The sequence below is a fragment of the Microchirus variegatus genome (assembly GCF_963457635.1).
Source record: "Microchirus variegatus genome assembly, chromosome: 3".
Classification (NCBI taxonomy): domain Eukaryota; kingdom Metazoa; phylum Chordata; class Actinopteri; order Pleuronectiformes; family Soleidae; genus Microchirus; species Microchirus variegatus.
In genome coordinates this window covers 18343254-18360365 of record NC_139804.1, presented here as the reverse complement: position 1 = coordinate 18360365, position 17112 = coordinate 18343254, and the positions used below count along the sequence as shown (strand labels likewise).

The following is a 17112-nucleotide window of genomic DNA, read 5'->3' as shown; positions in this document are numbered from 1 at the left end:
TCATGAATAATTTACAGTAGTTAGGTATTTGTGGTTAAGCTTATTTACTTCCTATCTGAGAATGATAGAGAGAGCAGGTTTTTAATTACCTTTCATGAGTTAAGAGTTACGATGTGGACTGAAGATTCTGAATTCTCACCACAGTAAGAGATACAGTAAAATAATGATGTTAATAATAAAAACAATAATGAGGGCTGCAGCAATTATTTGATTCATCGATTATTATTTGATAATATGACTAAATGAATCCTTAAATATTTTTGATGATATATTCATTGGTGTGAGTGTTTTCTTCATAGATTTAAATAAGGTTTCTGAGTTTCAGCTTCTGGAATGTGAATATGTCCTGGTTTCTTTGCTCCGTATTACAAATAAATAATTTAAAGCAAAAAAATTGGTTTGTTGAGAGAACATCATATCAACATGTTTCAACATTTTATAGACCAGATAAGTACACATTTAATTGAGATTTTTAACAGATTAATCGAATGTGAAATGAATTGTTAGGTGCAGCCCGAAGAATAATAATAATCATGCATTTAACATTGAAATTAATAAAAAAAAGATGTGCATCGGAAAAGATAAAAGCAACATTAAAACAATAAAAACAAACAGTAAAATCAATAAAAAAGGAATTCCCAAGATGGTGGGTGTTTAGAAGTGATTTAGAATGTGATGTGTTTGCTGCCTTGATCTCCTCAGACAGGTTATACCACACACATGAATGGTCTGAACAGAGAAGGCCTGGTCAGCTGTAGCTTTATTGTTAGACCCAGGATTGGTTCATGTTGCATTTAAGCATTTAATAATGCAGCAGCAACAATTACAACAACAAAGAGCTGAAAGAAAAAAGCTGCTGTGAGTAGTGGAACAGTCTTAGCTTTGACGGTCATGTGTTTTTGATACTGTATGCACATAAAATGTTGCCCTACAGTTAAGCTTGATTTGAAATATGGACACTTTACATTCTCATATTGCACACAGATTGTCACATAAAGATGAAGGGTTTAAACTGAACACATTTATGTCTGCAGCTAATTGTCAAATGTGTTGTTTTGTCCACAAAAACTAAAGTAATTTGAACATTCACACAAAAATGAATGACTTGGACACAGTACTCTGAGACTTTAATTGTTGAAATATTTAGTAATTTATTCATGTGTGAGGAGTGTCAGTGGGCCTCAGTAACTCGTCTTTCAAACTGTGCTTTTTTTTAAATGTGTGGAACAGATGAAAAGAACTGATGTTATTGCTGTTTTTCAGGCTGCATGCTGTGTTTTGGCCAGTCAAACTTCTTCCGCTTCAACCACCCTGAGGAGGCGTTCAGGATGAAGAGCATGATGCCCCAGGGAGGAAGTGTCTCCACTGGGGACTACAGACTCTGTGCAGGTACATGTTACACCCTCTCATTTGTCTGCTTCACTGTATTTTCACAGCTGCACCTGAAACACTGGGCCAGGGAATTCCTCTTTAAAAAAAAAAAATTAAACAAGCCCAGTGTGAATAAAAATTCACATGAATGAGAAAGCCTAGAAAAGGTGTTTCTCCTTGTGAAGGTCCAGTTAAAGCTGAGCTTTATGTTGAATGAAAGGACCAGGCTGTTGCTGGTGGTGAGGCAGAGTAACAGGGTTGTTCATTTTTACAGGTTGCTGTTTGCACAGCAGTAAACCCTTGACATTTTTCCTTTTTTTTTTATAGCTGGGCCGAGGTTCAGGAAGTGTAACAGCAGGTACTAAAGCTACACCAGTATATTTTATAGGCTGATTTATGGAATGACCAATATATGGCTTTAATAGTCTTCTGTTAACCTGCTGTGCATTTACAGCATGGGTGTCAAACTCTGGCCCGCGGGCCAAATTTGGCCCGCCGTGTAATTTCATTTGGCCCTTGAGGCAATATCAAATTAACATTAGAGCTGGCCCGCCGGTATTATACAGCGGCACCGCCGCTGTAACACCGCATTCACCGCTAATACTACAAATCCCATAATGCTCTGCTGTTGTTTTGTATTCATTGTTATTTTATTTTCAAATTTTTAGCTTGTGGAAAAAGTTAATGTTGATATTTACCGCAGAAGGCTGCAAATAGAAAAGAGGCATTCAATTTTTTATTTAAATTTTATTTAATATGCCATTGATGTTTTTTCGTTTGTTTTTTGAAAGTTGATTTTGCACTTTTAAGTTATATAAGCGTTGCTTGTTCCATATTCAGTGTTAAAGCAAATCAGTGTAGCAAACTGAGCAATAATTAACGTTTTATTCATGCACTTTCTCTTGCTACTTCAAGGCTTGAATGTTTGATTCATTCATTGTTATTTTATTTTCAAATTTATTATTAGCCTGTGGAAAAAGTTTATTTTGATATTTGCCTCAGAAGGCTGAAAATAGAAAAGAGGCACTACATTTTTATCCATCCATTATCTACCGCTTATCCTGTATTTAAGGTGCATTCAATTTTTATTTAAATTTTATTTGATATGCCATTGATATTTTTTTATTATTATTATTATTATTTGAAACTCCATTTTGCATGTCACTATAAAGTTATATAAGCCTTGCTTGTTCAATATTCAATGCAAAACTTGTTTGGGTCCCTATTAAAAGGTTAATTTGTTCAACCTTGGCCCGCGGCTTTGTTCAGTTTTAAATTTTGGCCCACTCTGTATTTGAGTTTGACACCCCTGATTTACAGTGTCTTGTCTTTCATTTACACCAACGGTGGAACAGTGGTAGAGTGAGTCACCTTTCAACTGGAAGATTGTGGGATAGATTCCCAGCTCCGTTAGTCTCCATGCCGATGTTTCCTTGGGCAAGACAAATATTGCTCCTGACGGCTGTGCAGGATGTAGTAAATACAGACCCTTTACGGCCAAGTCACTTACTTCTTCTGAAATGCTTCTCATTCACTTTGATAGCTGAACTGCTTTGTGCGGTCTGTTGCTTTGTTTCTTTTCCACATATTATTACATTGTAGATACATAAATAAGTGTTAGTTGCAGCCCTAGACACAAGTAATTGGAATAAAAGTCTGATTGGACCAAAAGTTTTTACATGTTTACATGCCAATCTCAAAACTCTGACCCGATACAGGCCATTGGAACACTTACTGCTGTATTTCCATTCCAAAAAGAATAATGAACAGACGCTGAAGACACAGACGTAAAAGAGGAGGTGAATGAGACCCGCAGACACCCGGAGCGTTTGTTTACTACAGAAGCAGAAGTGAAGCTTCTACTTCTGCAGAAATAGACAAAACTGCACATTTTAGAATAGTCCATTCTGACTGAACGCTTGATGCATGTGTATGCAAACCAACCACAATCCATTTCATTTTGCGTCCGTGTAAGCAATGGAATTGTAATTTCCAATCAAAGTGTATCATTTTGCACATGTAAACAAAGCTAGTATGAGTTTAGCATGAACACTACGCAGAACACAATGGACTCTTCTACATATGACGTATACGTTGCGGTGCTAACCTCCAGTAGCTGCTTCTTGCACCAAGCTTCATTGTACATGACTCCCAGATTAATCTTTTCTTTCTTTTTTATAAATTAGTTTTTGTAAAGGGAGAAATTCCACACCAGTGTGTCATAACTATCTCCACCTCTGATGAAAGAAACACTGTGGCAAAGGAAAAAACAATAGCATCATTTTAATCCAGAAAAATTGCCTTTTTTGAGCATATTTGCATTACTTATGGTAGTAATGTTATTACAGCTCTGTTACAGGGCTCCTGTTGCTGTTCGCTTTAAAATGCAGTAACTATTGAACTCTGAAAGCTGAAGTGTGCTCAGCTGGGACCTGGTGCAGGAGTTCACACCATGCATGTTTTATGAGCATCTCATTCCTCTGTGTCTCCAGGCAAAGTTTTTAGCTGCACTTGTCTGTGTGTCTCTATGTATGTGTGTGTGTGTGTGTGTGTGTCCCCTCTGTCAGTCTATCTTTACTTGGCCCACTCTGCTACCATGAATTTGCCAGAGCACCGTGTCATTTCCCTCCCCACACTGTTGATGCTGCCTGCCACCAGGGGACAAGTTTAGCACACAGGCGTTCTGGCTGCCGTGGACTTCCTGACGCACTAATGAAAGCCTTCCGTTGTTTAGGAACGTACCATTTTCCTCAATTATGCATTCCTGAGCTGCATTCACATGAAACGTGCTTATACCACTCCCATGATTAAGAGGTCATATCTGTCATATCTGAGACTTTGAAATTACACTTGTTATCTGTGTATAAGACAAACCCAACTAAACTCAACGGACCGTCTTTTTTTACATCATGATTTTCTGCCTAAATTGAAACGGCAGGATTCATTTTATAATAACTTACCTTCAGCTTGGACCACATTGTGATGTTTTTCATTTTGGCAAGCACAGAAAAAGAGCGGCCACACTGCCCACGTGACACGTGTGTCTCACACAAGTTAACCCGAGTCACACTAGGTTTGACACAGTAAATTTTCTACCTTTTATATCCCTGATTATTTTTTTTATTTAAACAAGGCTTTTATTGTGAAATATTTGCAGGAACTTTTTACTTATTCTCCATACTGTAGACTAGGTATAGGTCTGGCTGTTTTTTTTTTGCATTTTGCCAATTATTAATATCCGCATTTTATTTTAAAGCGGACCTAGAGTGGTCCTGTTGCACATATATGTTAGTTATGGAGGTCTACTTACATACATTAACTTGTTTTTATGGTCAAAAACCTCCTTGTTGCTGTAAACGAGCCGATAGAAATCCTCTTTTCTGACGGTGTTTCCCAGCCGCGAGACTTGAGACTGTAGACTCAGTTCTCTCACCCAGAAGACAGAGCCTTGTGATTGGCCAGTATATTCAGCACACCCGCTCTCAGAAGCACAGCTCCCCCCTCTGGAACGGTGGATGCACTGCTCCTCATTATCAAAACATTGTTTTAACAATGTTTAAAAATAGCTTCTTCACGACTCCCCGCCGCAGTCCCTTTTAACCGGACCGGGGTTTTTACAGAGATCTCGCTGAGCCTGAGGTTACAATAAAACACAGCGCTCTCAGCAATGGCTTAAATGTTTGTTTAGAGCCTACCAGGGCTTCTTAAAAAAACTAATTATAATGGTATAACTCATAATGGTAATAATATAATAATACATCGCCCAATGTCAGCTGAGATAGGCACAGCACCCCCCGCGACCCTCTGGTGGAGGATAAATCGGTAGATAATGGATGGATGGATGGTAATAATAGATAATAAAAACAGAGGAACAGATGAAATAGGACAAACATTTAATCAACGTTTTGTGTTGGAGTTTGTAAAATTCTAAATTTAGACAGATTATTTAAACAGAAGTGCATATCCATTCTAAATATCGGTTATCAGACACATTAAATAATAGTAAATAATCGGTATTGATTTTGGCCCTGACCAATACTGCTGGACCAATACAGATATGTGTGTCCAGTCAAAGTTGGTGGGATGTTTTGTATTGACTGTGAACCTGAATCAGGTGTATAGATATTATAGGTCTTTATGCGTCCTGTGCCTGGTACATAATAACACATTTGTGTGAACTGTGCTCTTCACTTTCTGGATCTGTTCTCCTCCTGTGCTCATGATTTCCATCATGTCTAACACTCCTCTGTACATGTGTGACCAGTCACGTTCACCTGTGTGTTGTTCAGTGACGTCCCACTGACCGGCTGTCTCCAGCCAGCTGTCTTTCAGCTACCACCTCCTCGCTGATTGGACGTTTCCTGTGCCTCTCTGTCCGGCCAGCAGACGGCTTTGTGGGCCTGAGCTGCTTTCTTAAAGTGGCCAACGTTTGAGGTTACAGTATCTTTTTCCAAGCCTATTTATAAACCTCCAGTTTCATTCTACTGTCTGCCAGCTCTGCACCCTCCACCCCTGGGTTTCCCCTTCGGTCCCCTCTTGCAGCCACCCACCTGCCTTCTGTGTTGTAGGCTGACTTTTCAACAAAAGGTCTCCTCCTCTCTCCTCTCTGGGCTTTGGCTGCTGGGTCTGTCACTGGCTGCTTGACAGTCTGCAGAGCTACTGACAGAGCTGAGTGTTTGTGATGCAGTTGATTATCAGTGTTTTTGGAACATCATTCATTATTATTCTTGAATAGAATTATGAGTTTGAGTTTATTTAAACTCATAGTAAACAACAGAAGAACAGCAGAATTTGCATTTACATGTGGAAAAGGCACGCATACAACACGTTTAGTCTAAATCAATAATGAGTCCCAACAAGCCAAAATAAGAATGAAAATTTATTAAAAATGTAATGCGAAATTGACAGTTTAAATGTTGCTCTTGAACTTTGGAAAAATGTTCGGTTCCCAGCCCCACCCTTCACCATTCCATGTCCCTCTCCGCTGATGCCACGTTCCCAGGTCCAATCAAGGCCCGACTTTGGAAAAAAAATAAAAAATGCAACCATAAAGTTAAAAGAAGAGTATTATGCAATAAAGCATGTATAAAATAGTGATATAGATGCTATGGGACATACAGTATAACAGTCACAGGACATTTACATTTTTATGAATCCTTTTACTTTTACTAATTTCATTTTATTTTAAATTAAAATAAAATGACTAATATAAGTGACAGATCTGAATACTATGTTATGATGTGATTCTTGCAAACACATTGAAAGACGTTCACACTCTAATATAACATGCTTCAGTTTTGGAGGCTTGCAAGTGACTCTGGGTGTCTGATGACAGCCTTAATTGTTCATAAAACATATTTATAATGCTATTTAAATGTCTGTATGGTGAAATTATTAGCAGTTTAGTGGGGTCCGTGAATGCCTTATTTCATGGCTCACGTAAAACTGAAAAATCTTCTATTGAGAGACATTAACAGTGACCACTCCACTGCTTTGACTCTTTAAAAAGCTGTAAAACTCTCATTAGTTACAGCAACCCGAGAAAGAGCTACGTCAAGATAGCTTGGACAACGGAAGTAAGGCGAGCTTGATTTCAAAATAAAACATTAAATCATTTGACGTAAACGGCCTATTGATACTTAAATAAAACATGTGTTCTGAGCTGTCTAGTCTCACGTTTTAACATGTCTCATTTTGCTCTGGTAGCTTTCATAATACTTGGCAGTGAAATTCATACTGAGAGGGACACTATAATAAACCGTATTATGTTCCTGTCTGCTCGTTGACAATGACTGACGGCACGTTCACAGAGGTATTTTTCAGCATCCCCATTCACTACACTGACGCTTAATTTTGAAGGACATGACCGGAAGAGCGGTGTTGTGTTTTGTGTAACATGACACCAGCTGCTGAAAGCAGCGGCAGTACCTAGCATCCAAAGCCCCGGCTGAAATATCAGCCTCGGCGGTGAATCTCCAAGTCTCCCTCGGCGTCACGGTGTGTGTGTGTGTGTGTGTACGGAGCCAGGCGCGTAACCGCTGCTCTGCTGCTGCCGGTGTCCGGAGGATGTGGGCCTCAATGTGTATGTCAAACACAGCAAGTGAACCGCACTGACACTGACCGGGTCGCAGTTTTTATTCCTTCATGTGAGTAACCCTACCGCTTCATGTCTGAGCTTTGGGCGAGAGGAGTGAGAGGCACCGGCCACTTGCCACATCACAGTCCACTCTCTGTGGCGTAATGTTCGCTCGTTTTTTTCCTGGAAGGTCCACAACGCGTGAAGGGTTTCATGCCATCAATGGAACAACATATATATTTAGTTTACTGGGGTCACAATATCATAGAGGAAAATACAGCCCGTAGCACCAAAACCATCGCGAATGTGTACTCTAAACGCGCTTATTAATGATGACATTGATGCCGAATTGTAGAGAACCTTGCGTGTAGTGACATCTCTGAAAGTAGCTTCGTGTCAGACTCACAGTTCCACCAGTAAACGCAAGCTGACAATAAAATGCCATTTTTTTTAAATGAAGTTTGGCGTGATGTACTCGGCGAGATGGTCTGTATCCAATGACATCATTGCACGGGCTTTCCCTCAGCGAACGGATGCATTTATTTTTGTCACCACCCCCCTTCGTTTTTGACCCCTCATGCATGCATACTACAGTCTAGCTGCTGTGGTTGTTGTCACTGAGAAACGAAGTGACGTCGACATTAATGCATAGCTCAACAGATGACGTGTCTGACAGTGACAGCCTTTAGACGATAGTGCTGCATAAAAGCCCATGGAAATGTCTTGAGTTTGATTGTGGTCATGCTGTCATCATAAAGGAGAAGACAGGAAGCTGCTCCCATCTCTGCTGAATAAGCACAGCTAATGCATTATTTGTGACGCTTCTCTCTTTTGGAGCCATGTTGCTATAGGGATGTCTCTTTTTCACAAAGTGACTATTAGTTCTATTCTGTTCTGTGTTTGTCATTATTCGCTCTATTCCTAATATGGTATGGGTGATATCATATAAATGATCACACTGTGCATTATGATATCTAATAAAACATTCATCAGTGTTTTATTGATCATTGCAGACAGAAAAGAAAAGTTCATTTCCATACTTTCCCACTGAGCTCATAACTACATAATCAGTAGTGCATCTATTACACCTATTGGCAGCAGCAGGGTTTTGGCTGGTGGATTGCATTCACATTACTGGGCTGAAGTCCATCAATCCATTGTCTACTGCTTTATCCTCCACCTGAGGGTCGCAGGGCTGCTGGTGCCAATCCCAGCTGTCATAGGGCGAATAGCAGGGTACACCCAGGACATGTCACCATTCTATCGCACAAAGCTCTGCATGTTTTGAGGGAGGAGAGAGGAGAAAACCCACGCACAGGGGGAACATGCACACAGAAAGGTCCGGACCAAGACACATACCAGCAACCTTCTTGCTGTGAGCCAATCGTGCTAGTCCCACACAGTGTGCACCACTGTGTGGCCCACAGGGCTGAAGTGACTCATCTAGTTTTTTTTTTCTGTTGATGAGATTCAGATCTGACTTTTTTTTTCCATGTGGATACAGAAATCTCATCAATGATTATTTTTTAGTACACGGTCCTGGATCAGATATGTGATGGGACATGAGTGAAAAAGGTCATATCAGAATCCATGTGGCTTTCTACCTGTATGCATACGCTCAGTGCTTTTGGAGAAGAGAGTGCACGTTTGCTGTTTCAGAGGACAGTCATGTTCACATGAATGTCTGATGCAAGATACTTAAAAAAATTGTTTTATGTGTGAGTTCTCAAATATGATCTGTCAGTCTCTTCATCTTTTCTGTGCAACGCTTGAGTTGCTTTGTAAACTGCTCACTTACCCAGACCAGTCAATTTCTTTATCACGTAAAAATTTATATATGTATATATGTATAATATGCTATATATGGCACAGCTCCATTCCACTGTCATATGTATATGGCTGAACGATTAATTGTAATATTATGAAAAGCACAATACGGCCTACTGCAAAATGTGTGTCAAAATTTGAATTTAAATTAATTATTGTCTTGGTCTGTGCACATCTCACTCTACAGACTGAACAGAGGATCTTTGTTTCTCACAGACCTGCACACATGTCACACAGTAATCATTTGACACATTGTTTCCAATGAAAATGAGAATAATGATTGAAAGATTACCATTCCCTCTGATATCACGAATCATATCACACGCAATTTCTGTCAAAAATAATCACAATTAGATGTGTATTCAAAATCGTCCAGCCCTACATATGGAGGATATCTAATGTTACTACAGTTGACAGCTCTACTGTATTCTTCTGTTTGCTCTGTGTTCACACTAATTACTCAATGCTGCAATTATCCTCATGTTTCTACTGACACAGACAAGGGATCCTTTTACACAGATTTCATTTAGCAGTAATAAACCCTGATCTGTGCTGTGATCCTTGCCTTAAGGACGTGCTGGTGAATCTCTCACATGGCTGTATGTTTCTGTTGTAATAATCTAGTACGCTGACATTTAAAGGAGACTGTTAAGATTAGATTACCCGGCCTGTGTCCTATGTTGCTTTCGGTCTTTGCTGTAATTGGGTTACGCAGGCACATTTTCTCCTGATCCCTATCCAATGCACGGTACTGTCTCTTCGTTCATCTCCTCGCCTGTGTCCTTCCTTACTTTTGAACATGTCTGATATAGTAGGTGCAAGGTTATGGCAAGACACTGAGTCTTTGAAATGTACATTTTTATTATTTTTTGATATATCTGGAAAGGTCAGCACAGGCGGTTTGGCAATTATCTTAAGATATTTTACACACATAAATAAAATGGAATGGTTTTACGTTCACAAAATTACCTCATAGTTGTAGTAGATGGAAAGTCATAAAGTCTACAAGGGGCACCCTGTGAGAAAACATGCTGTCAATTTTGAAAAAGGTCGGAAAATACTCTGTTTATCTCCTTTATGGACATATACTGTAGGTCATCCAGCAGGTAGACGGGTAAACCACAGATGATGCAGAATTACACTCTTTTGGTAAAGATTAAGAGAACTGTGCATTACAAGCTCTTTATTCTGGTGGAAAAAAAAGAATGACATTGGCTTTGTTGGCTATGAGTTGTAACAGTGAGGGAGAGTTACAAGTTACAAAGAAATTGGAATATGGGCTTGCACCTATTTAATGACATTACATTGCACTGCTAAGTTTAACTTAGTTGTTACTTTCTTTGGCAGAACTCCTAGATTCAGGACACCCATCACCAATGGGTTGCTCTCTTGAAGGAGGTGTTGTTTTTTTGACTAAGCCTAATGTTTGTTCTCTGTCATCTCCCCCTTTTGAAACAGAGAGCTTGGTCAATGGGAATCATCAGACGAGTCCAGCTCAGTCGTCCTCAGCTCCTGGAGAGCGAATCCAGTCTGAGCATAGTGCAATCGTCAGCTCTATTGAGAAGGACCTCCAGGACATCATGGACTCCCTAATCATGGATGACCCCCAGCCTTCTTCTTTGGAGTCCAAAAGGCCTTCAGGAGGCCAAGTGATTCCCCACTCGCCTCTGTCACCTATGGTCAATGGAGGAGGTCGGTATCTACTATCCCCTCCCACCAGCCCTGGGGCCATGTCTGTGGGGTCCAGCTATGAGAATAATTCACCTCCATTTTCCCCACTTTCCTCACCCTCGGCAGCTAGTAGTGGGAGCTTTACCAGCCCCTCTCCTAGTGGAGGACCCCAGGACCAGAGTTCTTCTCTGCCACCAGTGCCTGTTCGCTCCTCGAGCTACAATTTCTCCTCCCACCCTCCACCTGTACCACAGCCACGGACCATTTTGCCCAATGTCAGCGGTGGTGGAGCAGGCCAGAGGGTTCAGGAAAGCCCCAGGCTTCAGAGGAAGGTCTTGACAGAGGCTCCTCCAAGCCCCAAGACAAGTCGCAGAATAATGGGTCAAGATGGATTTGATAGTCCTCGACTGACCTCGCTTCTGTCCTCTAGTGAATCTCTTAATAGTAAAAACATTGTGCCAAGTAGTCCCAGACTTACTCCCAAATTCCCTACGTGTTCGTCCCCATCACCTGCCAGTCCCAGGACCAAGACAACCACAGTGCTCCAGGAAAGGCCTGCCAGCCCCTTTAGAGAGCAGACCACACTAGCTGACCGCTCTCTCACCTCTAGCCCTTCCAGGCAGCTTTCCCAACCCACCAGAGCCTTCCAGCCTCCTTTGGACCCTATTGTCCATGTCATCCAAGGATCTCCGCTTCAGCAACATTCACGCTCACTGCAGCCCCCTGAAAGCCCACGCATGGCCAGGAGGAACCTGGAGCTGAATGGAAGCAGTGGCGTGAGCAGCACTATGAGAGAGTTGCCCCCTCTTAGCCCCTCCATGGCCCGGAGAGGGGTCCCAGTACTTCCAGGGGCTCTACCTGGGACAATGCCTACCTTGAGGACTCCGGATAGTCCCTCAGGTCTTGGTAAGCTTGTCCCAGAAAGTCCCCGGCTCAGGCGAAAGACTGGATCCACATCTGAGGAGCTGATGTGTGGAAGGGGGATCAGAGCTCGCAGCCCATCACCTACCTCTATGCTGATGGAGGGCAGTGGTAGTGGTGCGGGGGTACGGAAGGCAAGCCTTGGGAATTCCCTGTCTCCTGCTTACAGTCTAGGCTCCCTGCCCGGCTCTTCCCCTGCAGCCAGCCCCAGGACACAGAGGAAGATGTCTTCAGGGAGACCCCACCCTGGGATGAGGGAGAGGAAGAACAGCATCACAGAAATTAGTGACAATGAGGACGAGCTGCTGGAATACCACCGACGACAGAGAGAGGAGAGGCTTCGAGAGCAGGAAATGGAGAGGCTGGTGAGTCAGGAGCTTGTTTCACCATGTACAGTAATTCACCTAATGCCTTTTATATTGAACTGCTCCCAGGGTTAATTTATTACTGTAATTTTGTTAATATCTGTTAAAGAGTTAAAACTATCACTGGTCTATGTTTGCTCAGTTTTATAGGTCTCAGACTTGGACAGAAAATATAGGATAAACTTATTCAGTATCCTACAACCTTTTAGTTAGACTTTTGAAGTTCAACTGTTTATTGATCAATAAATGTCCCACCCTGTTCACCATACATGTTAATGGGTGCTGACAGCAGCAACAGTGAGTATGTACTGTGAGTGCAAACCATGTATTTTGCAGTTAAATTAATTGGTGACCAGTTTCCACACCGGCTTAAGACACAAGTCAACATCTCATTTACCCTGTGCACATTGGTTTTACTTGGTTTACCATTACCACACCTTTGAATAATTGATTCTCATAATAATGTATTGATGACAATACTTGTGCTGTGAGGGGTACTGGGAGTCTCAAAGTGTGTTGAATTACAGTATTTTATGGTAAATGTCCGTAGTAAGCACATGTTTTTGATGACATATTTCATTTTATTTTGACAAAAGCATCCTTTTTCTTAAGTGATGCAGGATCATTTTACGGAGAATCTCGGGTCAGACAACCTAGCTCAGTGTTTTCCATTAATTGTGCAGACTGAGGTAAACTGATGCGGTAAAATTTGCCACTGTCACTGTTTCATAATGAGCAAAACATTTATGCAGGTTACATAATATAACAGAAGAGATCATAACCCAGCCTTTTGCTCCACTGCTGCATTGTAGAAATATATTCAGTATCGCTGGCTGCCTCTTGCTAGCCGACAATTGTGCTTTCACAATTTCGCATACTATTGTACCTGGAGATTCACACTCCTTGGTGAGAACGAACTATGTCTACATGTACTCTGAGAATGAATAAATGAAGTTCAATAGTATGGTTATCACACAAACCATTGTTTGAGATATAATGTTAATAGTCTTGAGGCTTGGTCCAACTCTAGTCTGTGTGACCTCTTGGAGGAAGGGAGTGTAACACTTGCATTATCTCCACTGAGATAAAGTCCGGGCCTGGTTGCGCCTCCTTTTCCAAACATACTGTTCATGAACTGTCTGTAACTCGGGCCGTCTGAACTGCTGCTGACATGCGGTCTCAGGGCGCCAAGATGAGCCCAAAGCAACCGCATTGTTTGTTGTTTCCTATGCTCAGCAGAGGGGGTAGGGAGTGGCAGCCGGTAGACATCTTGAACACGTCTGCCAGCCTAAATGAAACTCCAGAGACTAAGTCCTTTAAAAGCCTTTATATCCGTTTGTGTTTGTGTGAGGAGGCGTCTGTCCGCCCTGCTCGTAATTACAAAGTGTGCGGCTGAGAGAGGCCAGTTGAGTTGTGCAGACTGAACTGTCTCTATGTACCAGTCCAAGTTCTCGTTCTTCCTACAGTTACCTGACAGTGCTGCATCAGAACACTGACACTGTTTAACCCTTAATAGTGAGGTGAGCTGAGGTTTCTGCTGAGGTCTATCAACATAGCTGGTCTGTGTCTGTCTTTGTTACGATAGCAGCAGTCGTCACTGCTATCTTCAGATTATCAGATGTTGGTCAGTGCTGGTTATAGTCCCTAGAGCTATAGTCCAGACAGTAAATTAATTTGTCTGATTAAAAAAAGAAAAAGTAACGTGACAGACATGATAAGTCATTTTGTTGAGACACAACAAATTGCTGGCGAGCCTGTACAGTTTAACGTCATTCAAAACTTAATCCAGAATCTCACCAGAGATGAATGATTTGAGTAAATTATCTAATTGTGATTGAACTATGAATTGATTTGTGACATTAATTATTTTTAGTCAATAAATATTAACTGTTTTAAAACAAAATTAACATCACACTGGCAAAATATCAACTACTATTATATTCTTCTCTAATGCAAAGATAAGAACGTGAAGGTGGGAACTTCTGTTTCTAACCTGTACTTATTACATTTTTATTTGGCATAGATCAATTAAAAATGAATGTTTCAACCCTAAATGTCACACAATGACTTCATCTCTGTTAATTTCACTAACCGTCTTAAACATTAAAAATGACATGAAAGATGATGTGTAGTACACTCTGTACACTCTTTCATTCGATGTTATTAAACACAATCTAAATCATGCACATGCACAATCTTTTATCGTAAACACCTGTAACAAAAAAGCTGCTATTGGCAGTGGCACCATAAATCATTTTAATGCAATTCTTAGACACAACATATGCTGATTTACACTTGAAGCTGTGTTGTATCTTCAGTGTGCAGAGTTAACAGAGCATCTCAAAAAAAACTGCAGCCATAGATGGTTAGCTGTTGTACTCAGGCTGAGAGATGTGGCCAAAAACATCAATGCGATTAAATACTCATATCAGTCTACTGATCATGAATGTCAGGTAATTAAGGATTTATTTGTACAGAACATTTTATGTTAAAATCCTTTATTGTTCTGTGATACGAACTGCTTGTTCCAAACTAAGTTTGGAGCAGAGTCTGAGTTCATGCAGTTAGCATTAAATTGGTTAGAACTAGCTGTTACAATTATGTCCAAAGTTGTGAATACAAGTACGTACACACAGTGTTTCTCAGACTGATGTAGCACTTTTCGGATGTGACACTAGTGATTGTCCAGCAGTTCTTTCTGCACATATTTCTCTTTTACATACTCCAGTCTGTGAAACCTAAGGTCCTTACTGTGAGGTCAGCAGCAGCAACAACCTTTGGACTAGAACAACAGCAGGCGCACAAAGGACCATATTTACTTTAGATTAGTGCAAACCCTTCATAGACTACATTCATATTAAGTTGACGTGGCAGACAAGCGGGGACAAACGGGAGCTGCCCGAGACCCAGTCACAGACAGGATTCCTCCGCAGCCTCTGATGTCCTTGTATTTTTTCTGAGTGCAGAAACTTGCAGCTCTTTGAGGAGGCAGGGCGTGGAGCTGCAGGGCCTGTAATTAGTCACAGTTGACTCACTCACAGATTTTTCTTGCCTTAGAGCGTCACTTCACTTCACACACACACACACACAGTCTGCTACTCATTCACACAACTGCTTCACCAAAAGCACAAAGTTAGGAGTTCTAAGAGAGGCTGATGTGAAATCAACAGGAGCGCACAGCTCAGAGGCAGCAGGAGGCCACAGCTTCACTGCTACACTCCTCTGTCAGACTCGGGGACAGTTATTGTTAATTCACCTAAGTAATAGATGCAAGATGTTAACTTGCTGTTTGAATTGAAATGCTCTACTCTTTGAAAATGGTGTAAATATTAAATAAAGGGATGTACAGTATAATGAGTAAAAATAAGTGATAATAAGTAGAAACTGATCAGTGATTCACCTCGTGTCTCTGTTTAGAATAGAGATTTACAATTTATGACAGGACATTGAATGCAACAAAGAGGCTATTGAAGTCATCCTCAGTAGATGTTATTCTCAGTTGGCTTATGTAAACAGTTATCAGTGGTTACAGTTTAACAAGAGTTGTGGAGTTCATCTTATACCACTTTATCTTCCATATGAGGATCACAGAGGGCGCTGGTGCCAATCCCAGCTGACTACCTTGAACAGGTCACCGGTCCATCACAGTACCACATAGAGACAAACAACCATCCACTCTCACAAGTCAATTTAGAGTGTGCAATTTGCCTAATCCCCAAATCTGCATGTTTTTGGAGTGTAGGAATAACACGGAGAACCCAGAGAAAACCCACACAGTCATAGGGAGAACATCCAAGGCCCTTCCAACGGGGTCGTGAACCTGCCTGGGTGTTCTTGCTACACAGGCAAGAGTGCTAACCACTACACCAACATGTGGCCCCATACTGGCGTATTAAGGAAATTTACTATGACAAAATGTTGTTTACCGCAACAGCCGTATGTGACAGTTGGAAGCTGTGTCTGGTTGGATCTGGTTATTTCTCTTGGACTCGGGGAGGTTCAGACAGATTTCTGGACCCCAAGTTCACAGAAATGGTGACATGCTTGGCAAAGTCAGTGTCAATACCACATACAACCACACTTCAAAAAAAAACAAAAAAACAACTGCACTATCCCTTTAATCAGCATTTCCTTCAGCTTGTAGTCTGGTCATAATGGTCTGTCTGCAGGGAAGACCCTTTGCCTCTGTGCATCTGATCCAAGCTGTTTCACCTGGCACCTCTCACTTCACTTATGACCATATGACAGACGCTCCGTCTCTGCCAAACACACTTGGCATATGAAGCTAGTCGCAGCACGCTTCATCTGTGGCAGACACGTGTCCTTTTGACCCGTCTGTAAAAGATGAACTCATCTTTTCTGAGACGTTAGGAAAGATGACGTCATTGTTTTAATGGGCGGTCACTTTTTGTATGCGTCTGTTGTTACTTTGAAGGGAACACAGTGTGACTTTGTCTCTTATCAAAGAGCACAAAATGAGAGTGTTGTGTGCAACCAGCAGTGTCGGACATTTCTTTTTCAGCAAATGACAAAAAAAAAAGCCACTCTGAATTTTCCAACTTGACATATCAGTGTGACGCCTGGGAGTTGGCTGTCTGAGTCTGAGCGCTGTGGGGAGGGAGAGCTGTTTTTCTAAAGGTCATAGATTGCTTAAATAAAGAACTACTGACGGCTTTTCCTCAGAAGCACATCTCTTTTGATCCCAGTTATTGTCTTTTACTTCCCTTGATGTGTTATGGCCGTGTTGGTCCTGGAGGTGCTACTCATAATTATTTTCAGTGTCAGAAAACAGTGAAAATGTCAATCAGTGTTTCCCTAAACCTCAAAGAAGTGATGTTCTCAAGTGTCTCATTTCGTCCAGAAACTAAAGATATTCAATAG

At 41.2% G+C, this 17112-nt stretch overlaps 1 protein-coding gene across 1 annotated transcript in view; it reads left to right on the top strand.

Moving 5' to 3' along the window:
• phldb1b (pleckstrin homology-like domain, family B, member 1b) overlaps positions 1–17112 on the top strand; it is a gene marked incomplete at its 5' end in the record, with an annotated part of 93219 nt that overhangs the window by 35634 nt on the left and 40473 nt on the right. The window contains 2 exon segments of the mRNA XM_083886212.1: positions 1264–1394; positions 10735–12231. Coding sequence (XP_083742338.1) covers positions 1264–1394; positions 10735–12231 — 1628 coding nt within the window.